Source organism: Etheostoma cragini, chromosome 2 (genome assembly GCF_013103735.1).
Source record: "Etheostoma cragini isolate CJK2018 chromosome 2, CSU_Ecrag_1.0, whole genome shotgun sequence".
NCBI classification, from domain to species: domain Eukaryota; kingdom Metazoa; phylum Chordata; class Actinopteri; order Perciformes; family Percidae; genus Etheostoma; species Etheostoma cragini.
The window spans coordinates 28,231,610-28,252,573 of record NC_048408.1 but is presented as its reverse complement, the minus strand read 5'-3'; the positions used below and the strand labels follow the sequence as shown (position 1 = coordinate 28,252,573).

General features: G+C 40.3%; 4 protein-coding genes and 1 long non-coding RNA gene across 6 annotated transcripts in view; 3 read left to right on the top strand and 2 right to left on the bottom strand.

Moving 5' to 3' along the window:
* Positions 1-9,395, top strand: part of LOC117934658 — an 11,887-nt gene extending 2,492 nt beyond the window's left edge. The window contains exons 2-3 of the long non-coding RNA XR_004654533.1: positions 2,915-2,918; positions 9,152-9,395. This is a non-coding gene — a long non-coding RNA (uncharacterized LOC117934658). The remainder of the gene's footprint in view (positions 1-2,914; positions 2,919-9,151) is intronic.
* On the bottom strand, positions 1,403-6,670 carry ccdc130 (coiled-coil domain containing 130). Its single transcript, XM_034901213.1, has 10 exons — positions 6,536-6,670; positions 5,758-5,798; positions 5,581-5,634; positions 5,400-5,482; positions 4,910-4,965; positions 4,749-4,809; positions 3,831-3,973; positions 3,388-3,560; positions 2,839-2,977; positions 1,403-1,995 (listed from the first exon to the last, which is right to left on the bottom strand). The coding sequence occupies exons 2-10, from the start codon at positions 5,758-5,760 to the stop codon at positions 1,493-1,495; spliced, it is 1,215 nt and encodes a 404-aa protein (XP_034757104.1). The 5' UTR covers positions 5,761-5,798; positions 6,536-6,670; the 3' UTR covers positions 1,403-1,492.
* Positions 6,644-8,004, top strand: LOC117962100 (transcription factor IIIA-like). The gene has a single exon (XM_034901190.1). The coding sequence runs from the start codon at positions 6,776-6,778 to the stop codon at positions 7,862-7,864; it is 1,089 nt and encodes a 362-aa protein (XP_034757081.1). The 5' UTR covers positions 6,644-6,775; the 3' UTR covers positions 7,865-8,004.
* Positions 9,396-16,503: 7,108 nt separating the features above from the next.
* On the top strand, positions 16,504-17,087 carry LOC117934600 (persephin). The gene has a single exon (XM_034856378.1). It carries the CDS (start codon positions 16,530-16,532, stop codon positions 17,046-17,048), a length of 519 nt encoding a protein of 172 aa, XP_034712269.1. The 5' UTR covers positions 16,504-16,529; the 3' UTR covers positions 17,049-17,087.
* A 1,551-nt stretch (positions 17,088-18,638) lies between these two features.
* The window catches only part of wdr83 (WD repeat domain containing 83), a 6,461-nt gene continuing 4,135 nt past the window's right edge, over positions 18,639-20,964 (bottom strand). For both annotated transcript variants that reach the window (XM_034901317.1, XM_034901325.1), the window contains exons 7-10: positions 20,379-20,446; positions 19,794-19,902; positions 19,543-19,657; positions 18,639-19,073 (exon numbers count right to left, since the gene is read on the bottom strand). In XM_034901317.1, coding sequence (XP_034757208.1) covers positions 18,918-19,073; positions 19,543-19,657; positions 19,794-19,902; positions 20,379-20,446 — 448 coding nt within the window. In that variant the 3' untranslated portion in view covers positions 18,639-18,917. The remainder of the gene's footprint in view (positions 19,074-19,542; positions 19,658-19,793; positions 19,903-20,378; positions 20,447-20,964) is intronic.

Genomic DNA, 20,964 nt, shown 5'->3' with positions numbered 1-20,964 from the left:
GGAGCCCAAAGTTCAGCATTAAAACGTCGAAATCTTTCATTTTAGATTCTCGTAAATCATCCTATTAAGCTGGCACACTGAGTTTTAAGGGGATTTGTCTGTTGTTGTTTTGTTGTTTTGTCTAACACAACTTATTTGCCTAACTGCACTGAGAAAAAAAGTGTTGGCCCACCTTTCTACAGCTAAGGGAGACCGTGATAAGCCCTATTTCAAAAAACGAATTCTACAGGCCGCCAAGCTTAAAATTAAAGTCTTATTTTAAAGTTTAATTATTAAAACTAAAGGATTTCCGATTAGACAGGTAATTTAACCATCACTGTTTCTATGGAGAAACAAAAACACACACATACAGTTGTGTTCACTTAGTGAGGTGATTGGTTCTGTGAAGAAACAGGTGTCAGTTATGGCTCATGTTTAAGGAAGGAAGCAAATGTTGTGCATGCTGGTTATAGTGCATTTCACATCAAAATACTCAGCAAAATGAGTCATTCCAGACATTGCTGTGAGGAACAGCGGATTTTGATTAAAAAGTTGTATTGGAGAGGGGAAAACATATAAAGAAGTGCAGAAAATTATAGGCTGCTCAGCCCAAATGATTTTAAATGCCTTGAAACGGCAAGAAAAATGCAAATACTGTTTTTTTCACAGCCTAATATTCCATTTTCTTCACTTTCTGTAAAGGTAGAACACAAACTTGTTTTGATTTGGAATTGAATGTGCAGTGCTCCCGGTGCATTGGTATTATGGAATTATATATTTTATGGTCTGTAAAGAACAAAGCATCATTAGTAAACAAAACTTTAAAGATATCAAACGTGTCTTGACAGTCAGCAGAATACAGAGAGGTACCTTCTCTTCGAAGAATTAATTGGAGCTACAGAGAAGCATGATAATTAAAATGTTGGTAAGAGTCCACCACCCCATGTTGACTGACGGGGAGCCTCGGTGGACTATGTCCACAGCAGCGACAGTTGACTACTGTAACCCCCCCCTTCTACCTTATAATACACTCATTGTACCATCAACAGTACGAGGAGGTACTTCTGATCTATATTGACACAACAACACTCACTCCACCTGTGGCCAAACTATAAAAAACATAATGCTGGTTACAAACTCAACTCTATCAACAGTTCCACGGTATTTCACATTGTTTTTTTTATTTCACAAGATACCTGACAGTTTTGTCATCAGATCACAGATATGTATTCAATTTAAAAATCTAAATAAACAAATACTTTAAGCTGGGTTTGTGGTTTCTGCACAGAGGCCTTATATACTCTATATTACTAACTCTTTATTTTTAAACAAATACTCAAGTAATGCTGTTGTCATAACATTTACAACAAAAAACGACACGCATTACAGGAGATGTCTGCGGTCGGGACAAACATCTCCGGTCTCACGCTCATGAAATGACGCTCGTTATTTGCGTATGGTGACCTCCATTCATTAAATACAGAAATTGTCCCTTTAAGCTCATCATTCAGCCTCAGTGTCCAGGGTCTGAATCTGAGTCGCTGTAGTCTGCCACCAAAGATGCAAGTGCTCCTAAACTGCTGCCCTGTTCCTTCTCCTTCCCAAAATCCTTTGCCTTTGTCAGTCCTTTATCTGCTTCCTCTGTGGTTTTAACATGTGTCTCCCTGGAGCCATTCTTATTTGTCTCTGTTACGTCCTGCCCCATTTGTGTTGGTACTATACTTGGGGCCTCCTCTCTCTGAGGGACCTCTCCGTTACACATGTTGATTTCGGGGTTGGACTTCCTGCGAGCGATGGTGGCGCACGGTTCGGTTTTGATTCCCTGTCCTCCTGAGCGTTTCCGGATCAGGGAGCTGGGCGAGGAGCCCAGGGCTTTGGCTACTGCTGCTTCTTTCCCCTGCAGGCCCAGCTTATGGAGCAGACTCCCTGCAGCAGTTCCCGGTGTGGCCGAGACGGGATTGAACCACGAACGGGAGGCGATCTCTTTGCGCTTGCTGTGCTGCTTGTCATCATAGGCTGATTAGGGATGGAAATAATGAGCAAGACCATTTTTTTAAGGCATCTTAATACTGCAATTCAAACTTTGCTCTGTTCACACACGTATTAAAGAATATCTAAAACGTAAGAGATAATACTTTCGTGTCAAAAAAAGAGGAACAAAATTGTATTTCTACTGATCCACGGTGGTAAACAAAAAGAATGAAGGATGCAACATTTAGTGTTCAGAATACACATAAGGTGCAAACGACACAATACATAAGTAGGTACAAATAAGGTACAAACGTGATGTAAAATAACAAATTAGTAGTGTAAAGAAAAACTTTGCAAAGGAGAATGTTTAGGTCCCTTTAGAATGTATTTTTGTTAGTTGGCGGGATATCCCAAAAGCTTTTTAAATTAGGAGGACCGTTTGGCCATGAGAAAAGGAAAAAGTAGTAAAGAGGATGGGATATGGTTTTTGACAAGATTAGATTTCTGAAAAAAGGTTTTTTTATTGCCATTTTTGTAGCAATATGTTTTAAACAGTGTTTATTCAACTTCATGGTCATTTTTGGAAGCTTTCGTTTGGTAATTTGAACAGTATTTTACTGAGAGCGGTTTCTAATATTTTACAGCCCGATTACATCAATGTAAGTGGACTAATTATTCAAAATATTGAATGTAAAAAATAAAAAAACATAATGCAGAATTGGTGCCCGTGTGTGCTTTCTGCGATTCAAATGGGGAAATTGTTTGAAGTTTGTCACAAATATCCTGCTTCCAAGTCCGGATAATACATCTAGACTGGGTTGCCTGAATAAGCATCTTTAATCTTTTGAATAAGCAAGTCTGAGTTTCGACCCTATATCTGTTACTTACAGTCCGGTGCCTGGTATGTGAGCAGTGCTGCCAGTTTCTTGTCCTCCTCCTTCTCGGGCAGCAATTGGATGGACAGGTTGGTCCTCATCCTCACAGAGTTGTCCTTCTCCTCCTGCTCAGCTCGAATCTTCTTCTCTGTCTGTCAAATCAACGCAGCACCGTCAGACGCAATACAATACAACCTTAAAACATCTGAACCTGGCATTAATACTTCATGTGCTGCTGAGAGTAACTTTGTAGTAATTAGTTAGTCTTCTATGTAATTTCGTTCTGTGTCACTGATGTTTGAGCTCTCATGCCAGAAACAGGTAATAAAAGAAACTGTAGTTTTGGCATGTGTGTGTGAGTATGGCAGGCATGCAATAATATAGAGTGAGTTTTATATAGAACAGTACTAATTAAAAAAAAATACAGTGGTGCTGCCGGTTTTACTTCATTTTAAATTTGATCAACACACAACTAGCAGCAATATACCAATAACAGATGGTGAACATCATCTTGGGTAGCATTAACACAGCAGTCGGCAACACAAGAAGATCACTATTCTACCCTGAACTTCCTGCGGAGGGTGCTGTTGAGCTGGAAGTCGTCCTTCTTGCTGGACTGGTAGTCTTGGATCTCGGACAGAGAAGGCAGAGCCTTCTTAAGCTTCTCCTTGTCTTTCCCACCGTGGTCAAGTTTGAACATGGCATCTGTCTCAAGTTTCTCCTTCTCTGCCCGCTCTGTACAGAGAGACGGGGGAGAGAGTTGTTTAAATACAAAACAATGAGCATGCAAAAGAAAAATCAGGTGGCCAAAAAACAGAAGCAGAAAATTTAAAGAAAAGTTTAAAAGGCAGTGAGGACATAAAGCCATCTTCACAGTTTGAGATTGGCTGTGCACTTGAAACTGCATGACTAGTAGAGAAACACGTTTTGTTGTTGCAATCGCGCAGATTTCCATCATAAGAATGTCATTTCTCTTTTGATTGATAACAAACATGAATCCTTTACCCGTGGTGAGGATCTGCTCATTTTCCGCCATGTCCCAGCGTTCCTCCTTCCTGCTTGCCCCGCTTACTATTAAATAGTCGCAGGTCGCCGGATCCGTCTGCATCTCGATGTAGTTGACACACAGATGGCACTTCATCCTAAACCTGATTGATGAGGTAATAAAGATGATCTTAATATCTTAATTCTTAATCTTAATTCTGCATTTTAACATTTGTCAGAGAGATTCATGAGGATTTTCTGTTTGCTAAAAAGATGCCGTGAACAGCACCACACAGCTTACGACAATTTTCCACCAGGCGCATCTGTGTTGTGTGCCGGAGCGAGAAACCCATGCGAGAAATTGTGGCCATTCACGTCAATGTTTGATATTTCACCAGCTGTGACAAGTCCCAGAAACGGGCATGAAGCGGCTCTCCGCTAAAGATATCGGCCGGTCTATCTTCACGCGATTCGCAGGCTGTTTAAACAACCGGAAAGGATGTGAAAAAGCGAAATGATCCAGTCAATTTACCAAAAGACCAACCCATCCTCCAAAATATTGTATATGTCTCCTCTTCAACACTATAGACAATGGAAGATCCATCTTGGAGGTGGAAAAACGTATTAGATATTAAAGATTCTTTTTATAAGGATAACGCCAGAAAAGAGAAGACATGGAGTTTCATTTCAGTGCTTGGAGTGGAAGGTACATACTAGCTTAATAAACACGTGACTGTTCTTTCAAGTACTTAAGAGTAATAAACGAGACAATAAAATCTGCAAGCTGGGCAGCAAGACACTCTGCTTCTGAGACGCTCCCGGTGTGGTATGGCACGTGGCGGAGGACAGAAAAATCCCCAAGAAGCCAGATTGCAGGGCAGACGCGCCGAGTGGAAAAAGGGGTTGCGTAATGTTCATGTCAGCAGTACAGCACGTTACCTGTATATTGGCGTGGTGTAGTAGTTCCCCACTTTCTTCTTCTCAGCATTGTAACGGACCCCTGTACAAGCGGAACATTAGTATCATGGAAATGAAAAGCCGCCCTATGAGAATGTGAGATTGAATGTAACTAAAAGGGTCATGTTTTTCTTCAGACTTACCCATGCCTATGTGATTTTTGCAGCCATCACACCAGATGTTGTACGGCATCTCAAACCTCAATGGACAACAGTCAAACAGTTAATACACTTAGGTTTAGTGTAAAGGAAAAACACCAGTTCAGGTCAATGTTTTTTGAAGTTGAGTTAATCTTGTATTAATAAACTTAATTAAAATCATGGATTTAAGTGTTCCCCTACTTTATCAGGTACATGAGACATGCCCACTCATATTCATCAGATTATTCTAGATTTGTTTATTTGATTATATTTCAACAACACAATTATTTGTGGTTCTTAAATACATTAGATAAAAGGTAGTAAAGATGCACTGTATTATTTGTGCCTGTCATATTCTCATTATGTCTTTTGAAGTCGCTAAAAAAATAATTTAACATATCTGATAACATGTCAGTACCGGCAGGATTGCAAATGATAATTCCTCATAATTTCCAATCCCCAGCCAACATCAAATCATCATGTGTGCACTAACCTGATAATGAGGATGCCCTGGGACAGTTTCCTGGCCCTCTCCCGCAGGGCGTGAGTTTTATGATAGCCATTGAGGGATCCATGCTAAAGACAAATAATTATGAAAATATGAGTCAGTATTAATACACATTCCAGTTTTACTAAAGAGACTGACAGACACTGGTCTGTGTGATCATACACACCTTGGCAGGATCAAAATCTGGAGGGTAGTATTTGTTTGTTCCTTTTCTTTCACCCTGTCAAGAAAGCAACACAGGACACTTTGTTAGTGAAGTATACACATTGTGTATTAAAACACAAAACCTTTGGGATTATTTGTATCTTGAAGAACAAGTTTATGTATACACATTGTGACATACCATTGTGACGGCTGGACCTCCACGCTAGTAATGGATTCCCCCTTTTTAACCCAAAAAAGGAGAAGTCATGTCACTTACACCATGCTGCAACGCTAACATTTAGCCAGATATAAACAAACATTGATACACACTCATTTGACAGTCAATTAGTAGCCTACATCTGGCTGAAACTAACGTATGACATATGTGTATTGTAGTAAGGCAACGTTAACCTTTTAGAATGGGTGAAAACGGCAAAACATACAAACGAGCAGGTTAATTCAGCTACAACGAACTGTAAAAATCTATCAGTGAATGTGTCCTATGTCATCAAGCTTAAGACTAGTGTAACGTTAAATTAAAGCCATAACGTTACAACAATTATTCTCCAAACTTAGTTGAGCTGGTTAACAACGTGTATACAATTAACAAGTTAATGGCATTGCTACCACAACAATGTACTTTGCTAAACACCAGCAATGTTAGCTTACCAACGTCTGCTTCCTTTCTGATAGGTGAGTAAAGTGTGTTTAGAACGTATACGTTAACACTGTTTTAAAAGGTATATGAAAACATTAAAAGCATTGAGTTTGGTGTAACTTAGCTAGCTACTGTATGTGAGCGTATCGGAGATAGAAGCTAGCATTAGCAAAGGCTAGCTTGCGATGTAACGTTAGCTTTCTTTTCGCATGAATATGAACAATATTTAGCTAAATGACAACTGCAAACAAAACCATGTCATCATTTTTAAGGCGCTGTTGTCACTGTACTCTTAAGGAACAAACCTAAAAATACTTACAATGCTCTTAAAGCAAGCTGCAAAGACAACCACCATCGACCAAATAGTACAACTAGAGGGTTGATGGGTAATTTTCACGTTACGGAAGTGGCGTCACGTTGCACGGTTGCAGAGGATTGTGGGAAGTATCGGTGTCAAGCATGCAGTCTATGGTGTCAAGACGGAAAATGTGGCCAGAGCTCTTTTAACATATATTATCGGACATTATATACGGTATATGGGGCAGAGTGGAGCAAAAGAATGGAAACTAAAACGGAGTCGCTTAAACGGTACATTTGCTCTTATGCCGACTGCTCGGCGGCTTATAACAAACAGTGGAAACTGGACGCTCACTTGTGTAAGCACACGGGAGTGAAGCCGTACCCGTGTGAGAAGGAGGGCTGCGGTAAGTCGTTCTGCAGCCCGTACCACCTGACGCGCCATGAGCTCAGTCACAGCGGCGCGAAGCCTTTCCAGTGCACCGAGGACGGTTGCACGGAGGCCTTCACCACCAACTCAAACCGGGCCCGACACGTCAGCCGCGTTCACACACAGCAGCAGAAAAAGTACGTGTGTAAATATGAGGGCTGCGGGCTCGAGTTCAAGAAGAACAAGCACCTCAAGTCCCACGTGTGTGAGCAGCACTCCCAGCTGCCCCCTTACCAGTGCACTTTTGAAGGCTGCCAGAAGCGATTCGCCTTCCCCAGCAAGCTGAAGCGGCACGAGAAGGTGCACAGAGGCTACCCCTGCAAGGAGGAGGGCTGCAGCTTCTCAGGGAAAACCTGGACCGAGTACACGATGCACAGGAAGGAGCAGCACAAACGCAAGAGCATGCTGAAGTGCGAGCAGTGCAGCAAGGTGTTCAGGGACTCCTGGTTCCTACAGCAGCACCAGCAGGTCCACTCTGAGACACGGGTGGTCTTCAGGTGCCCCAGGGATGGCTGTGACAGGACTTTCACTACTATGTTCAACCTGCAGAGCCACATCGGCTCCTTCCACGAGGAGCTGCGGCCCTTCGCCTGCACCCATCCAGGCTGCAGTAAGACCTTCACCATGAGGCGGAGCCTCCAGCGTCACAGCGTTGCCCACGACCCGGAGAAAAAGAAGCTTAAGAAGCCGAAACCCAAAAGATCTATTGCTTCCAGGTTAAGCGGTTACATTGAAACAAAGAGAGTGGTTTTCAAAAACCGCAGGCAGCCAGAATCCCTGACAGGGTCTGCACAAAAGAACACAGATCCACCGGGTCCCGTTCAGTTGGTGTCCCTTATGCAGGACACGTCCTTGCTATGCAGTCCTACTCTGGACACGCAGGAACTCACTAATGTCCTGACTACACCTCTGACAATGTAGACTCAAATGCAGGAAGAGCATTGATGATGCATTATTATTCCTAACTTGGTTATAGGAAGGTCTTGTGTTTTCCACCACTGTAAAATCACAGAAAAGGACCATCATTTTGGACACAGTTGTGTTTCCTAGGCCTGGAAACTTTTAAAAAGTAATAAAAAACTCATACCTTAGTTGATTTATTTTGATTTGTTGTTCCTGAAAAATTAACAACTACGTTAAATTTTTGCTTGGCGGAAAACAAAAAGATGTTTCGTCCTTCCGGTTGTCAACTTTTCTCCGTTGAAATGTTTTTTTGTGGACTTTTGGAGTGTTATGGAGCCATCAAGTCTCTCTATTTGTGTAATCTTTATTTAAATGCTATGTATATCTTGTCTATAGTGTTACGTTAATAATCATAAAATGCAAATGAACACATGTTTTGTGTCTGAACAGTATTTACTCTTTAAAATCACCCGGGCCTGATGTTAGAATTTTAAACTAATCCCTTTTTAAAACTATTTTGACATGATGCATTTTTGGGGTTTATCGATCCAAATTTGGCCATTTTAAAGTTGTGATAATGATACCACCAAACTTTAGCCTAGCAGTCTGGACGCACCCTAGCAGCAGTGAATGCTCTTTAGGTCTACATCTTGATGTGGGTCTGGCTGGCGTGGCTAACCAAATGCAAGATGAATGGCCAACCTGCTCTACCTCCTAAGGCCCAGCCGCCTGCACGTCTGTGACCCAGCGGTCCTTTATCAAAGGAGGAGATAGAAGATAAAACTGTATTCATCACTGGAAATTAGTTTAAACTGTAAATACATTTTTGAAACTCAAAAGTCTAGGTCTGTAAAACATCCTGCGCTGTAGTGTAATTTACTAAAGATTATCTTTTGCCAGTTCATGCATTACATACTACATTAATAACAATATAGTAACTGTTTTCAGTCCATTGATCGCTAAATTTGGGCACTGCAGTTGACTTCCTCAGTTTTGTTATTGAAGTTTCTCTTTCTGTTGGTTGGAGTCTTTGGAGTGACAGCTTTAAATGACCATCAAATGTGTGTGTCTTCGTGTGTGTTCTTAACGTGCTTTCACCAAACCCTTAACTTGTCACACTGATAGCACATACAGCACAGTTAGGCGTGTGGTCAAAAGTAGGAGGACATCCCTGTCTACTTTGATTTTTTTGGGGCTGTTTTTTATGGTTATTGATAGACCCTTACATACCTATTAATAAAGAATTCTTAAAGCTACAGCACACACTGATAGTTCAGACAATGGTGTGTTTCCTATTTTGTTTAGGGTATTGTTTGGACTTTTACGATTTCCACTGTACTTTTAATACGATTCCAATTCCTAAACCGATTCTTCAAAAACTGAAAAATGACATAAAAAAGGCTCTTTTATAGAGTTTTGTTTGTTTTTAATTGAAAATTATTTCAATTTAACAATATATTAACATTTTAATGTACTTAAATATATAAGTAAACCTAAGTCACCTAACAAACAACTACAGTTATTTACCAATAAATAACAGTTACACTCTACAACTTACAACAAAATAAATGTTGAGTTGCTAACCAGAGCCCAGAGGGAAAACATGGCATTTTAAAAGTAGCATACATTTAGCTAGCTAATGGTAGTGAAAGGGAAAATATTTCACTGTATACATTCAGTTGAACCGAAATGAGGAATCAAAATGTACGTTCTTAACCGGTCCGATTCCTCCAGTTGTGTAGGAACCGTGTTCCATGGTGGAACCAGGTTTTGGTACCCATCACCTATTTTGTGCCAACAGATTGGGTAAAGCCACATCTGGTTTCAACATGACAATGCTCCTGTGTACAAAGCCGGGTCCATGACTTCAACCTCATCCAAAATGAAGTGGAACGGCATTTGGTAACAAATCCTGACGGCCAGGTTCCAAAATCTAGCTTTTCCCCCAGGCTGTCAAAAGCCCAAACCCTGGTCACCTCCTCCTTCCTCCAATAACATTATGCATATAGTGCCGCATCATGTTGCTATATATTACTATTTCAATTTTCTATTTTGTTATTTTCTATATTCTATATTTAACTATTTAATGACAATAAAGACCTGTTCTATTCTTTTCTGTTGCACAACCAAAGCAGGGGTGTGTGTTGTCATGAAATCACCTGCTGGAATGAAAACCTGCAGTATTTTGGGCTTCTATGACACACTGTGGAGCATCTCAGCTTTGACCAACAGATTTACGGTGTAAACAGGAGCAGCTTCGTGCAAGTTTCGGATTCCGAGACTAAATCCTCAGGAATATTTCCCATTACAGGAAGGCTGCTCTCTGCATTCCTGCCCCGCGCAGCTCAGACGAGCCCTACATGGACTGGCTGTCTGACCAGGTCACCCAGGAATGCACAGCCGACCTCATCCAATTAGCATTTATACAATTTGACTGTAACCATTTCTTATTTTCATCTTAGTTTAGGACCTTTCTACATGGCTAATGGATAATTAGACCGCTGCATGAGACGCTGCCAACTTAATACACAGAAAAACATCGAAATCACTGTTACCCACAAGATTTAGTTATACGCCTAGTTTCTTTCACATAATTTTGTTAATTTTTCTAATTTTTTTGGCTTTGTTTAGCCTCTAAGAGTTAAATGTTTTCATATAGTGCCATCGTTTTTTTACCCTTTAGAGCAGGGGTCTTCAACGCTTTTTAAGACAAGGACCCCCAAACTAAAAAAGAGACAGCAAGGACACCCTACCACATATCACTATTGCATATCAAACTGGGCCTACAATAACGCGTAGGGCGGCCTAAATCGCTATACATACCTTTTTGGCATAGAATACTTAGCTATTAAAATAGCCTAATATTGTTGGCATGATTCTATAAATCATGTTTTAATGTTAAACATGCATGTGGCCTAGTGAATCTCATGATGACTGGATCTGTGAATTGAGTTTATTGACTACCTCCCCTATAGGCCAGTAAGCATATCATTATATTTGCTAATAATATGTTAGATTCATGTTAAGCCTTTTTTAGTTTTGAAAAGACTTAAGAAATTAACAACAATTTGGAGCACCCCCTGCATTGACCATGAAAACCCCCTAGGGCTCCTGGACCCCCTGTTGAAGATCCCTTGATCTCTGATTTAGATCTTACAGTTTTTCTAAATATATAGGAAAAACTGCTGGGGCTCAGGCATGACTCATTGGGCTAAAAGTAGCCTGAGTTAGTTGCCAAAACTGATATGGAAAGGTAAAAATAGAACAGGAAAAATATATGTGTATTATATATTTTTGAAAAGACTTAAAAGATTAACAAGGATTTGGAGGACCCCTGCATTGACCCTGAAAACACCTAAGGGTCCCGCACCCCCCTGTTGAAGATCCCTTGATCCCTGATTTAGATCTTACAGTTTTTCACATACATTGAAACCTTCAGTTTTCCTATATACATGTAGAAAAACTGTAAGATCGAAATCAGGAATCCCCACGGTGTTTTCAGAGTCAATGCAGGGGTCCTCCAAATCATTGTTAATCTTTTAAGTCTTTTCAAAATTATAGATATATTATATATATCGATATTTTAGTAGTTTCCTGTTCTATTTTTACCTTTCCATTTCAGTTTTGGCAATAACTCAGGCTACATTTAGCCCAATGAGTCATGCCTGAGCCCCAGAGGTCTGGCAGCCTGTGCTGGGTTCTATTAAACCTCTTTAAGTGTTTCAACATGAAGACAAATCCTTACAGGTTACATAATTTTTTGTTTATTTTCTAACTGAGTGTTATGTGATTTGGCCCAGTGGGCCTAAGTCGACTGAAAATGAAACATGTTAATCCTGGTAGATATCAATTCTCTCTGAATTGATAAAACAGTACAGTTTAGTATAATAGTATAAGCTGAAACCCAGCAGAGCATGGATCACCATAATTAGTTTTGTATAATATTTGTCAATTAGAGTATTTATTTTATTTTTTCTGATAGAAGGGGTAGACATACAGGAAGCAGTACATCATAAAAAGACGTTTGCTTCATGAGACAAAAATTAAATAACTGAGCGGAACGTACAGGAATGTGCCAGGAGAGACAGAGTGCTGGGAGGAGTGAATCTCCCCTTAAAGATCTATGATGCCCTGAAAAAGATTTAAAAGGTGACTAGAGGCCAGACGATAGTGGCATTTATGGAGCTGAAAAGCAACCCAGAGGTTGCAAAGTTACTGTAAGGAAAGCTGGGCCAATCCAAAGTGGATTGATTGATTTTATTTGACCAATTAAATATAAAATATGAAACAGTACTCTGTGTCATACATCAAAATACATAAATAGTCAGACACTAAAGCCCAAAGACTGATTTCCATTGTGATCCCTATAAGGAAAGTGGATTGAAAAATACGTCCTGCCCTACTAACTTGGACTGCTGTAGTGCCTCAAACAAGGCACAAAACCCTCAGCTGCTCCTGCAGAGTTGCAGTAGCATCTGGATGACTCTTCATCTCTCATCTATATTACTATTTGCTGATACTCCCATCTGTTTTATTGTGCTACAACGTTTCGACCCAGCCGAGTCTTCCCCGGCTGGGTCAAAAGCAGCACAATAAAACGTGTAGGAGTATTAGCAGTGTCGGGCATATCCTTCTTTTCAGTTGTATACGGAGTAAATTAAACTTTGTGGCGCACTGGTAGCTCAGCTGGTAGAGAGTGTGTCCCATGTACCAAGGCGTTGTCCTTCCTGCACCTGCCCAGGGTTTGAAACTGACCTGGGGCCCTTTGCTGCATGTCTTCCCCCTCTGACTCCCCACTTTTCTGTCTGCAACTTTCCTATCTATTAAAAGCCAAATTGTGGAAAAAAAATCTTTAAAAAATAAAAAGGAAAAGTGACACTTTTTCAAATGATGGGTGTCTAATTTGGAACAGCACTGGGCAGGTTTCAGATCTGGCCTGGTCTACCACTGTATAAAAGGTTTATGCTGGGTTCTTTCCATTCCTGTCTTCTGACAACTCTGAATTCCAGACTGGTTCTTTCGGCTGTAATCCAATGGGATTGCTGTATCTCCACTGTATTTCTCCCACCACCTCCTCCACTTTCTTTTCATCTCTCACTTGGCCTTCATCCTCCTGTCTCTTTGAGAGGTGGAAGGAATGTGTCAGGCCCTTTGCCCGTGTTCTCCGTAGAAATTATCGGGAAATGGATGATCTCGGAGAATGACAGTGCTTGCTTGGTGACAGCTGAGTTACACAGTTTTCATTACCAGCAATGACACAGGTATTGTTTTCCCTTTGGAAGTCTGTGTGTGTTTGTGTGTTTGTGTGTGTGTGTGTGTGTGTGCGTGTGTGTCATCAAGGCTAAAAGTATTCCTGCAGTCACCCACTGTGGCGTTTTTATAATGTATAATACGTCTGCGGACAGATTGTGTCACCACAACAGCATCACAACCTTGCTAGATGCAGCTTTACAGATGTGTAGTTGAGATTGAAATGAAGGTGGAGATCAAAGATGGGTGGGGTCCGAGGAAGGAGACCAGCAGTAAGGGGTTAGGAAGTAAGGGGGGGCGAGGTGGAGGCTGGGGGTGTGGTCTTGGTCATATTAATGTTAAAAATCAACTTCAGCATGGGTATGTACACTTTCTCAAGCCACTGTCCAATGTGTTGTTCTATCCTATCCAATATTTCCTATATTTCTAAACAGATTTTCTATGTTGTAACCTGATTAAATGCCCCCCCCAACTGATTATTAGCCCCCCCTGTGTCACCCCACTAAACATTTCACGTGAGATCAAATAAATCTGTTAACATACAATTTGTGAGTCTTAAAAAATAACTTTTTTTCAATTCTGGTTTACAAAGTAGATTAAAAAAAAGGAAAAGTAGCATACCGAAAAAAATGAAGAGAAGAACATACATGTTTTATAGATAATAATAATTTTGAGTCAGATGTATTGAGTTAACAAGGCCATAACTGAGAGGGGCTCAAACATATTACAAGTACATTGTCTATTTTCATTTAGTGCAGTCTCAAAAACCTTTAACCTGGAGAGAATTATTGACATTCCTGGCAGTAAATTTCATGGCCCATTATTAAATCAAGATTTAGGGATGATTCCTTTGTAATTTATATCAGCAGAGCTATAATAATGTTAAACGGGGCTGTTTAAATATAATAAATCTACCTATAATCCCATTGGACACACTCCTTATGTCCAAATATGACTAAGTAAAGCCAGGAGGCATGAACAAAATGCAGTAGAGGTAATATTCTGTGTTCTGATTACTGTAATAGTTGCCAGCGACTGTAGTAAATATTTCATAATATACATAATGTTTGACATACTCTACTTTAGACTGAAAGATCTCAACAACTATTTAACGGATTACGTTGAAAAATCACCGTGACCAGAGGATGGATCCTTCTTTTTAACTACCGATTGTAATTCCGCAAAATAACACGATTGATTCCACACAACGCTCTTTGGCAGATACAAATCTCTACTTTCATTAATTTTGGGGCGTCTTATTCAATTTAAATCTTTGAAACAAATTGAAGGGGTTTTAAAATCTCATTGAGTAAAAGTTGACATATTCCAGTCTATCATTATCCATCAACATGCATCCTTCAATTTTAGTCTAAACAATTCCTAATTGTTGCTTTTCCAACTCAAACAATAGCTATAATTTCCTAAAAGTGAGGTTTAATGACCATAAATTTAAAAAATCACTGTAAAACTAAAGTTAGTGTTACGTAGTGTTCAAAGTCAAAAAGAAGTGACAAACATTGAAAAACGGGACCAAAACGTAAGAAAAAGTTAAAAACATTGATTAAAAAATGCCAACAAAAGTGTTGAATTTCAATTTTTTTTTAATGATAATTTGGAGAGTTTTAATCCTGGAACCAGGCCAACCAGCTACGAGATTAATAGTTACCATGAAACATTTAAAACTGCACAACATAACAGTTCCAAAATGACACAGGTACAGCCTAAGGATGTGTACATAAACGACTATAGACCTCAATGGTAGCATCTCGCTAGCACTTTACAGGTTCAGCTCCACCAATGATATATGTTGTTATGCTTAGGATTTTGGGTAGTGTAGTACTTCTCCATGACAATGGGAATGAAACATATTTTCTTAAAACTTGATTTCATATTGACTTATTAGTATTAAAATTTGTTTCACAATCACGTAGCTCATGGTACATCAACCTTAGACTTCATGGCTAATGATCAAAATCCTTATGGAGAAAATGAATAGGGTTTTTAATTTCGGAACCACACTGTTGAGTTCTTAATGGGTAGGGCAGGACAGACAGATTTCAACTCACCAATTTTATATTTTATTCATTTGGGTTTAGTTCATATTTGAGTTACCAGTGAATCAGTTGCTAAATAAGGTGCATTGTGGTGTTTGGATGGCAGAGACAGAGTACAAATATGCACTTTTTTTGCAAACTCCAAATTCCATTTACTGCCTGCTTGGGCCCTATAACCATTACATAATGCATATTCTACATATTCTACATGTCAGCCACACATTGCTGATGAAATCCCTCGATTTATGGACCAGCTCAAGACGAGTCACCCATTGTGGAATGTCTTCTGAAACAGGCCCGTTTATGTTCTAATTATAACCCAACTTCCCTTTCTTCTTTGGCGTTTAATCTTTTTTGTGGCTTTGCTTTTATTGATCCTCAGACGTAACATTTACAATAAGAAGAGCGACAAAAGCAGTATACAACGTGGGCCTGATTATGGACATTCCACAATGACTCATCCTGTCCTTTTTCAACCTTTCAACACACTTTTGCCTTTACATTTCCTACATGGATCATTTCTGTGTTTGTGTATTGATAACGTTTTGTGTATGACAGTCTCTCTTGGCTGCTTGCCTGCCTTTCCCCCTCCGTGTCTGTCTAGCTACCTATCTACTGATTCATTTGTCACAAATAATTCTCCGCATCATCTATGTAACATCATTGTCCAATCCTTAGCAGCTTTTAAGAAGCCCCAAACCTCCGGCGAATCCATATTGCCAGGGGCCAACATCCTCTGGAAAAACATCTGGGGGAAACTGAACCATAAGCCAGTGATTTACACCAATTAGATAATCTCAACAGGACAAATTCTGGGTCAAGCGCCCGGCTGCCCTCCTACGCTCCCTGTCAGGCTCAGGTGAGGGGGATAGTCTGTTGGCAAGTAACGGGTTAGTGTCTGTCTGTCTCCCCCCCATACACCCCCTCCCCCCCCCTCATCTCCAAGGGCTATATATTGGAGGTTGTGACTCGTCTGCATCTTAAGCATCACTCGCACCGACAGACATACAAACACAAACGTCTGGTTCATTTTGAGCGACGGCGCAGACGAAGAGCAGACTAGCGATGAGGTCCCTGTTGAAGCTGCTTTTTATTCTGTTTTGCGTCCAGAGGGGAGAGGGCCACTGGCTGAGATCACTGAATGGTAAGCGTTTGCTCAAGGGAAGGTTGTGACCTATGACCTTTTGGCTAAAATCATAATTCTTCTTACTTTAAAGGCAATGTGTAAAATATCATGTCTGGGCTTGGATATATATGACTTTAAACATTGTTTTCTGCCTCTTACAATATATTAAGTCTTAATTAAGAGTATAAACAACTGGTATTTCAATTTGGATTGGATCAAAGCTTGAAATTAGCTGCTTTTCGCTGTTAATTACATGTATTATTTTGTGCATCAGATGTATATTAATCTCTTTCTGCCCTTTCCAGATCAGAAACAAGAAACCGCATCTCCACACACAACACCAAATGCAGACAAGAACAGTGGAGATCAAGCTGCAGTAGACGGCCTAACAGAAGCTTCTGGAGCGGGACCATTCCCCGATCCCATCATCCCGATCCCAGTCCGGTCACGTCGCTCTACTCTGGACTCCCAGTGTGGCCTGCGCTCCATCCTGCTGCAGGTTCGAAACCTCGGGCTGGGCTACGACTCAGACGAGACCGTCCTCTTCAAGTACTGCAGTGGGACGTGTCCGCACGCTCGATCCAACCACGACCTCACCCTAACCAACCTGCTGGTAAGCGGGGTGCTCCCCCAGCCTGCGCCTGGGGAGCTGCGGCACAACGCGCCCTGCTGCAGGCCCACCCACCACGAGGACATGGCCTTCCTCGATAACTCGCACCGCTGGCACAAGGTGGAGAAGCTGTTTGCTGCGGGGTGCAGCTGTGTTGGCTAGACAGCTGAGCGTAGACGGTTGAAGGGGGGAGGTGGGGGGGGGGGGTTTGTGAGGACAAGGTGATCCTGATGAGTTCGCCGGCATGTTCTCTTGAAATATCTGTTTTATTCCGAACATATTGTTGAGCAAGCTAAAACTAATTCAGTTATTTATGTCAAAATAAATACAAAAATAAGCTATTTTCCTACACACACCTCATATATCCAGTTTTGGTGATATAAAGGTTTTGACTTTAACTGGCGATCTAATAGGATTTCTAAGGGTTTTACTTTTGGCATTTTTTAAACTTAAAGCAGTCAGGCTAAAACATTACAGTGGCTTTCCTTAGGTCATGAACAGTTTGCATTCTGGAGAATGGAGTTTTCATCTGATGTTAGCAAATAAATATTATAGGGAATTAGAAATGAGCTCTTTAAATGTAAATGCTTTTTGGTAAATGTAAGAGTTGCTTATATCAACCGATTCTGCCCTTTTGCCCTTGATTTTCTGACAAAGCCATCTTACAGCTCAAACCAAATAGAGACCGGATTGTACTTCAAGCTACTTGACTTTTTTGTAAATAAGCTGACATGTATTTATTTAAAATCTTCAGTGCAATGTTGGGGTCCATGGTACAATTGATTAATGTACGAAGCTTAAGTACGACAAACGCAACAGAATAAAGTCAGACTTATTCGTCAGCAGTCCAGTTACAGTTTATATTTTTTTTAATTTATGTAAGATAAGTTATTTATTTATTTGTTGCCATTCTTTGTCATGCTGGTTAACTTATTTTGGTATGTGGTTTTCTCTATGTTAAAGTTCCTAAAAAAAATAAACTTGTACAGAACTAAACAGTGTTTGTGTGAGTGTCATTAGTATAACAAGTTCAATGTCCTCCATTAAGGGATTATTAAAGTGCTTCTTTCTTTCTTTCTTTCCAAGAGAGAAAGGACAGGATGTGGTGTTATTTTAAGATTAAGATTTTATTTTTGGTATTCAAGGCTGGTCTGGCCCCGGAGTATTTGTCTGAAATTTGAACTTTGCGGGAGCACAACCGGTCAATGCGTTCTTCAAATCAGCGAGTTTAAGAAGTCCCAAGGTCCAGGTATAAACGGTGGGGTGATCAGACTTTTGCAGTTGCTGCTCCGAGACTGTTGAACAATATTATATTGAATATGATATTCACACTATTACAGATGTAGCTCTTTTTAGGTCCAAACTCAAAACGTATCCGTTTAGTCTGGCTTTCAATACGTAGCAGTGGGGTGACAATTTCATTCTTGTGTTTCTTTGTGACCTTCTCTGATTTTACTGTTTTCAATGTTCACTCTTTCCTTTGTATGATATGTGTTTTTAGTTTCTGATGTCAAGCACTTTGGATACCTGCAGGTTGCTGTAAAGTGCTATATAAATAAATGTTGATTGATTGATTGAGTGATTGATGTTTATTCAAGGTTTTGTACAAAAATATATGTTTTCACACATACACAAATCCAAGTCCTACATCACTTAGTTAACTCTTATGATCCATTCATGAACTAAAATTAAATTTACATTGAGATCATGAACATCTGTGAACTTCGCACTATTTGTGTGCCCCCTATTTGTGTTTGTATCCAGTTTGGATCGTATTCAACTTAAAATGCCCACGTGAGCCTTTGATGCTTTGTGATTCAGTTTCATGTTTTGTGATTATTCCAGTTCTTTTTCAACCTAACCCCGTGTTTACAGCCACAATAACTTAATGTAGAAGTAAGTTGCTCTCATGCCATCATAAGTTGTATTGAGAGGTTTACAGACTGTATGTTATTGGAAAGTGTGTGAAAAGATTAAAACATAATAATCTTCTCGGCGTGCAAATGTAGCTTTGGACTACTTTCACCGTCTCTATGTGGCCGGTGCATCCTCCTCCGCCTCCTCGGGCTCTGCCCCCCACACCTGGACGCGTCCCTCCATGGCTGTGAGGAGGCAGGTCTCTGTGGGGTGGAAGGACAACGACTGGACAACAGCTTTCCCCACCGGCAGTTTCAAAGACAAAGACCCCTGGAGGTGAGAAAAACAACAAATGTTGTGAAGTATACTTCTTTCATCTGTTTCTAACAAAAGGTTGGACCGTATTTGTCTAAACTTTGGTGGATAAATGGCTGATTTTAGGGGGAATAATTGACTTTAAGACATAATCATTCTGTCTTCATGTGCTGATTAGTATTGGTGGAAGTTTGCACGGAATGCTGACTAGCTCCCTCTTTTGTCTCTGTCAACTTAAGTTCTGTAAAAGGCTTATGGCATATAATGAATCCACACAACAAATCATATAGAGCATTCATATTCAGGCATATTGCCTCAGAAGATTCCAACTGCATCAGTGCATACATACTGTATATAAATGGACACAGTCACAAGGATATAATGCTTAATGGTCCTGACGATATTTGTGCATATCCATACATATCCAGGACTGTAACCCATTATGTTCACTGCACTAAGAACATAAATGTAACCAGACACTGACTTCCACCAGGTCCCAGAAGTAGACGTGTCCGTCTTCTGAGCAGCTCAGAACGTGGGTGTCTTTACTCGATAGGCAGCAGTCCAGCTTATAGCCCTTCATCTTGTGTCCAGAATACCTGAGGGGAAAACACACAAAAAACAATATGAACATCATAATGGAGTCTGAATAAATAGACATACTTTGTCAAATGTTCAGCAAACTGCAGTGCTTCAAATTCCACCACACTGTGAATGACCCTGAACAGCACTCACTCTCCCAGCATTTCCCCGGTGCTCTTGTCCAGTAGTCTGACTGTTGAATCCAGACTGGAGCTCAGAGTGCACTGGCCGTCCTGACTGAAACACACACATGTGATGGGACCTGGGACACACAAAGATAGTTACAAGTTACAGGCAGGCCTGGAACAATTATTACAGAATCACCATTACATTGTGCATTACACTTCTGCAATTAAATGCTAACGATAGCTAGAATCTAAGGGGTATGACGGTTGATAGTAATTGTCAATTTTATGTTTTTCATAATAAAGAGGCGTGGTTTACTTCATAGACGGTGTACCTGTGTCACATGACAGTGATATCACCAAAAGACGTATTCTTGGACTCATTCAAAACTTTAAGTTGTTTGTAAAGGTAATAAACATAAAACCTTTTTTATTTTACTGAAAGCAACAATTATTTTGTTAATCACAATTATTTTTTGGACAATTAGTTGTGAAGTGAAATTTGAAATGTTACAGCTCTAGTTATGGGGGCTCTGCGTTTTTACACACTGCTTTAAATAAAAACAGTAGTCGTTAATTTTAGTCTTAATGAATGCTGAAAAAGATTACTAACTGCTGATGAAGTCAACATGAAGCTGTCCCATTCTCAGGTCGTAGCGCCTCACTCTGCCATCCACCGACCTAAACACAGGATCATTGTTTTCAATTAGTGCCACTGTGAACTCTAAAAATGTCATCTAACAGGTGCAGAAGTAAGCATGGATACACTGTCTCTTTAACTGTTTCCAGTTCAAATCTAAACTGCAGCAGTTTGAATTAACAGGGGCTATAAGTGATTCTTGATCAACAAAACATTAAAGTGCTCATATTATGCTCATTTTCAGGTTCATAATTGTATTTAGAGGTTATATCAGAATAGGTTAACATGTTTTTTGTTGTACTGCACATTGGTGCAGCTCTTTTTCACCCTGTTTGTTGAGCTCTCTGTTTTAGCTACAGAGTGAGACATCTCACTTCTGTTCCATCTTTGCTGGGAGTTGCACATGCTCAGTAGCTAGGTAAGGACTACTAGCCGGTCAGAAGCAGAATATGAAGGCGTGCTACGTTAGCAGCTAGGCGAGCATTATAACCAGGGGTGCACATAACTGGTACGCAAGTACGCATGCGCGACAAAAATTGGGAAAGCGTAATGCCGTTTG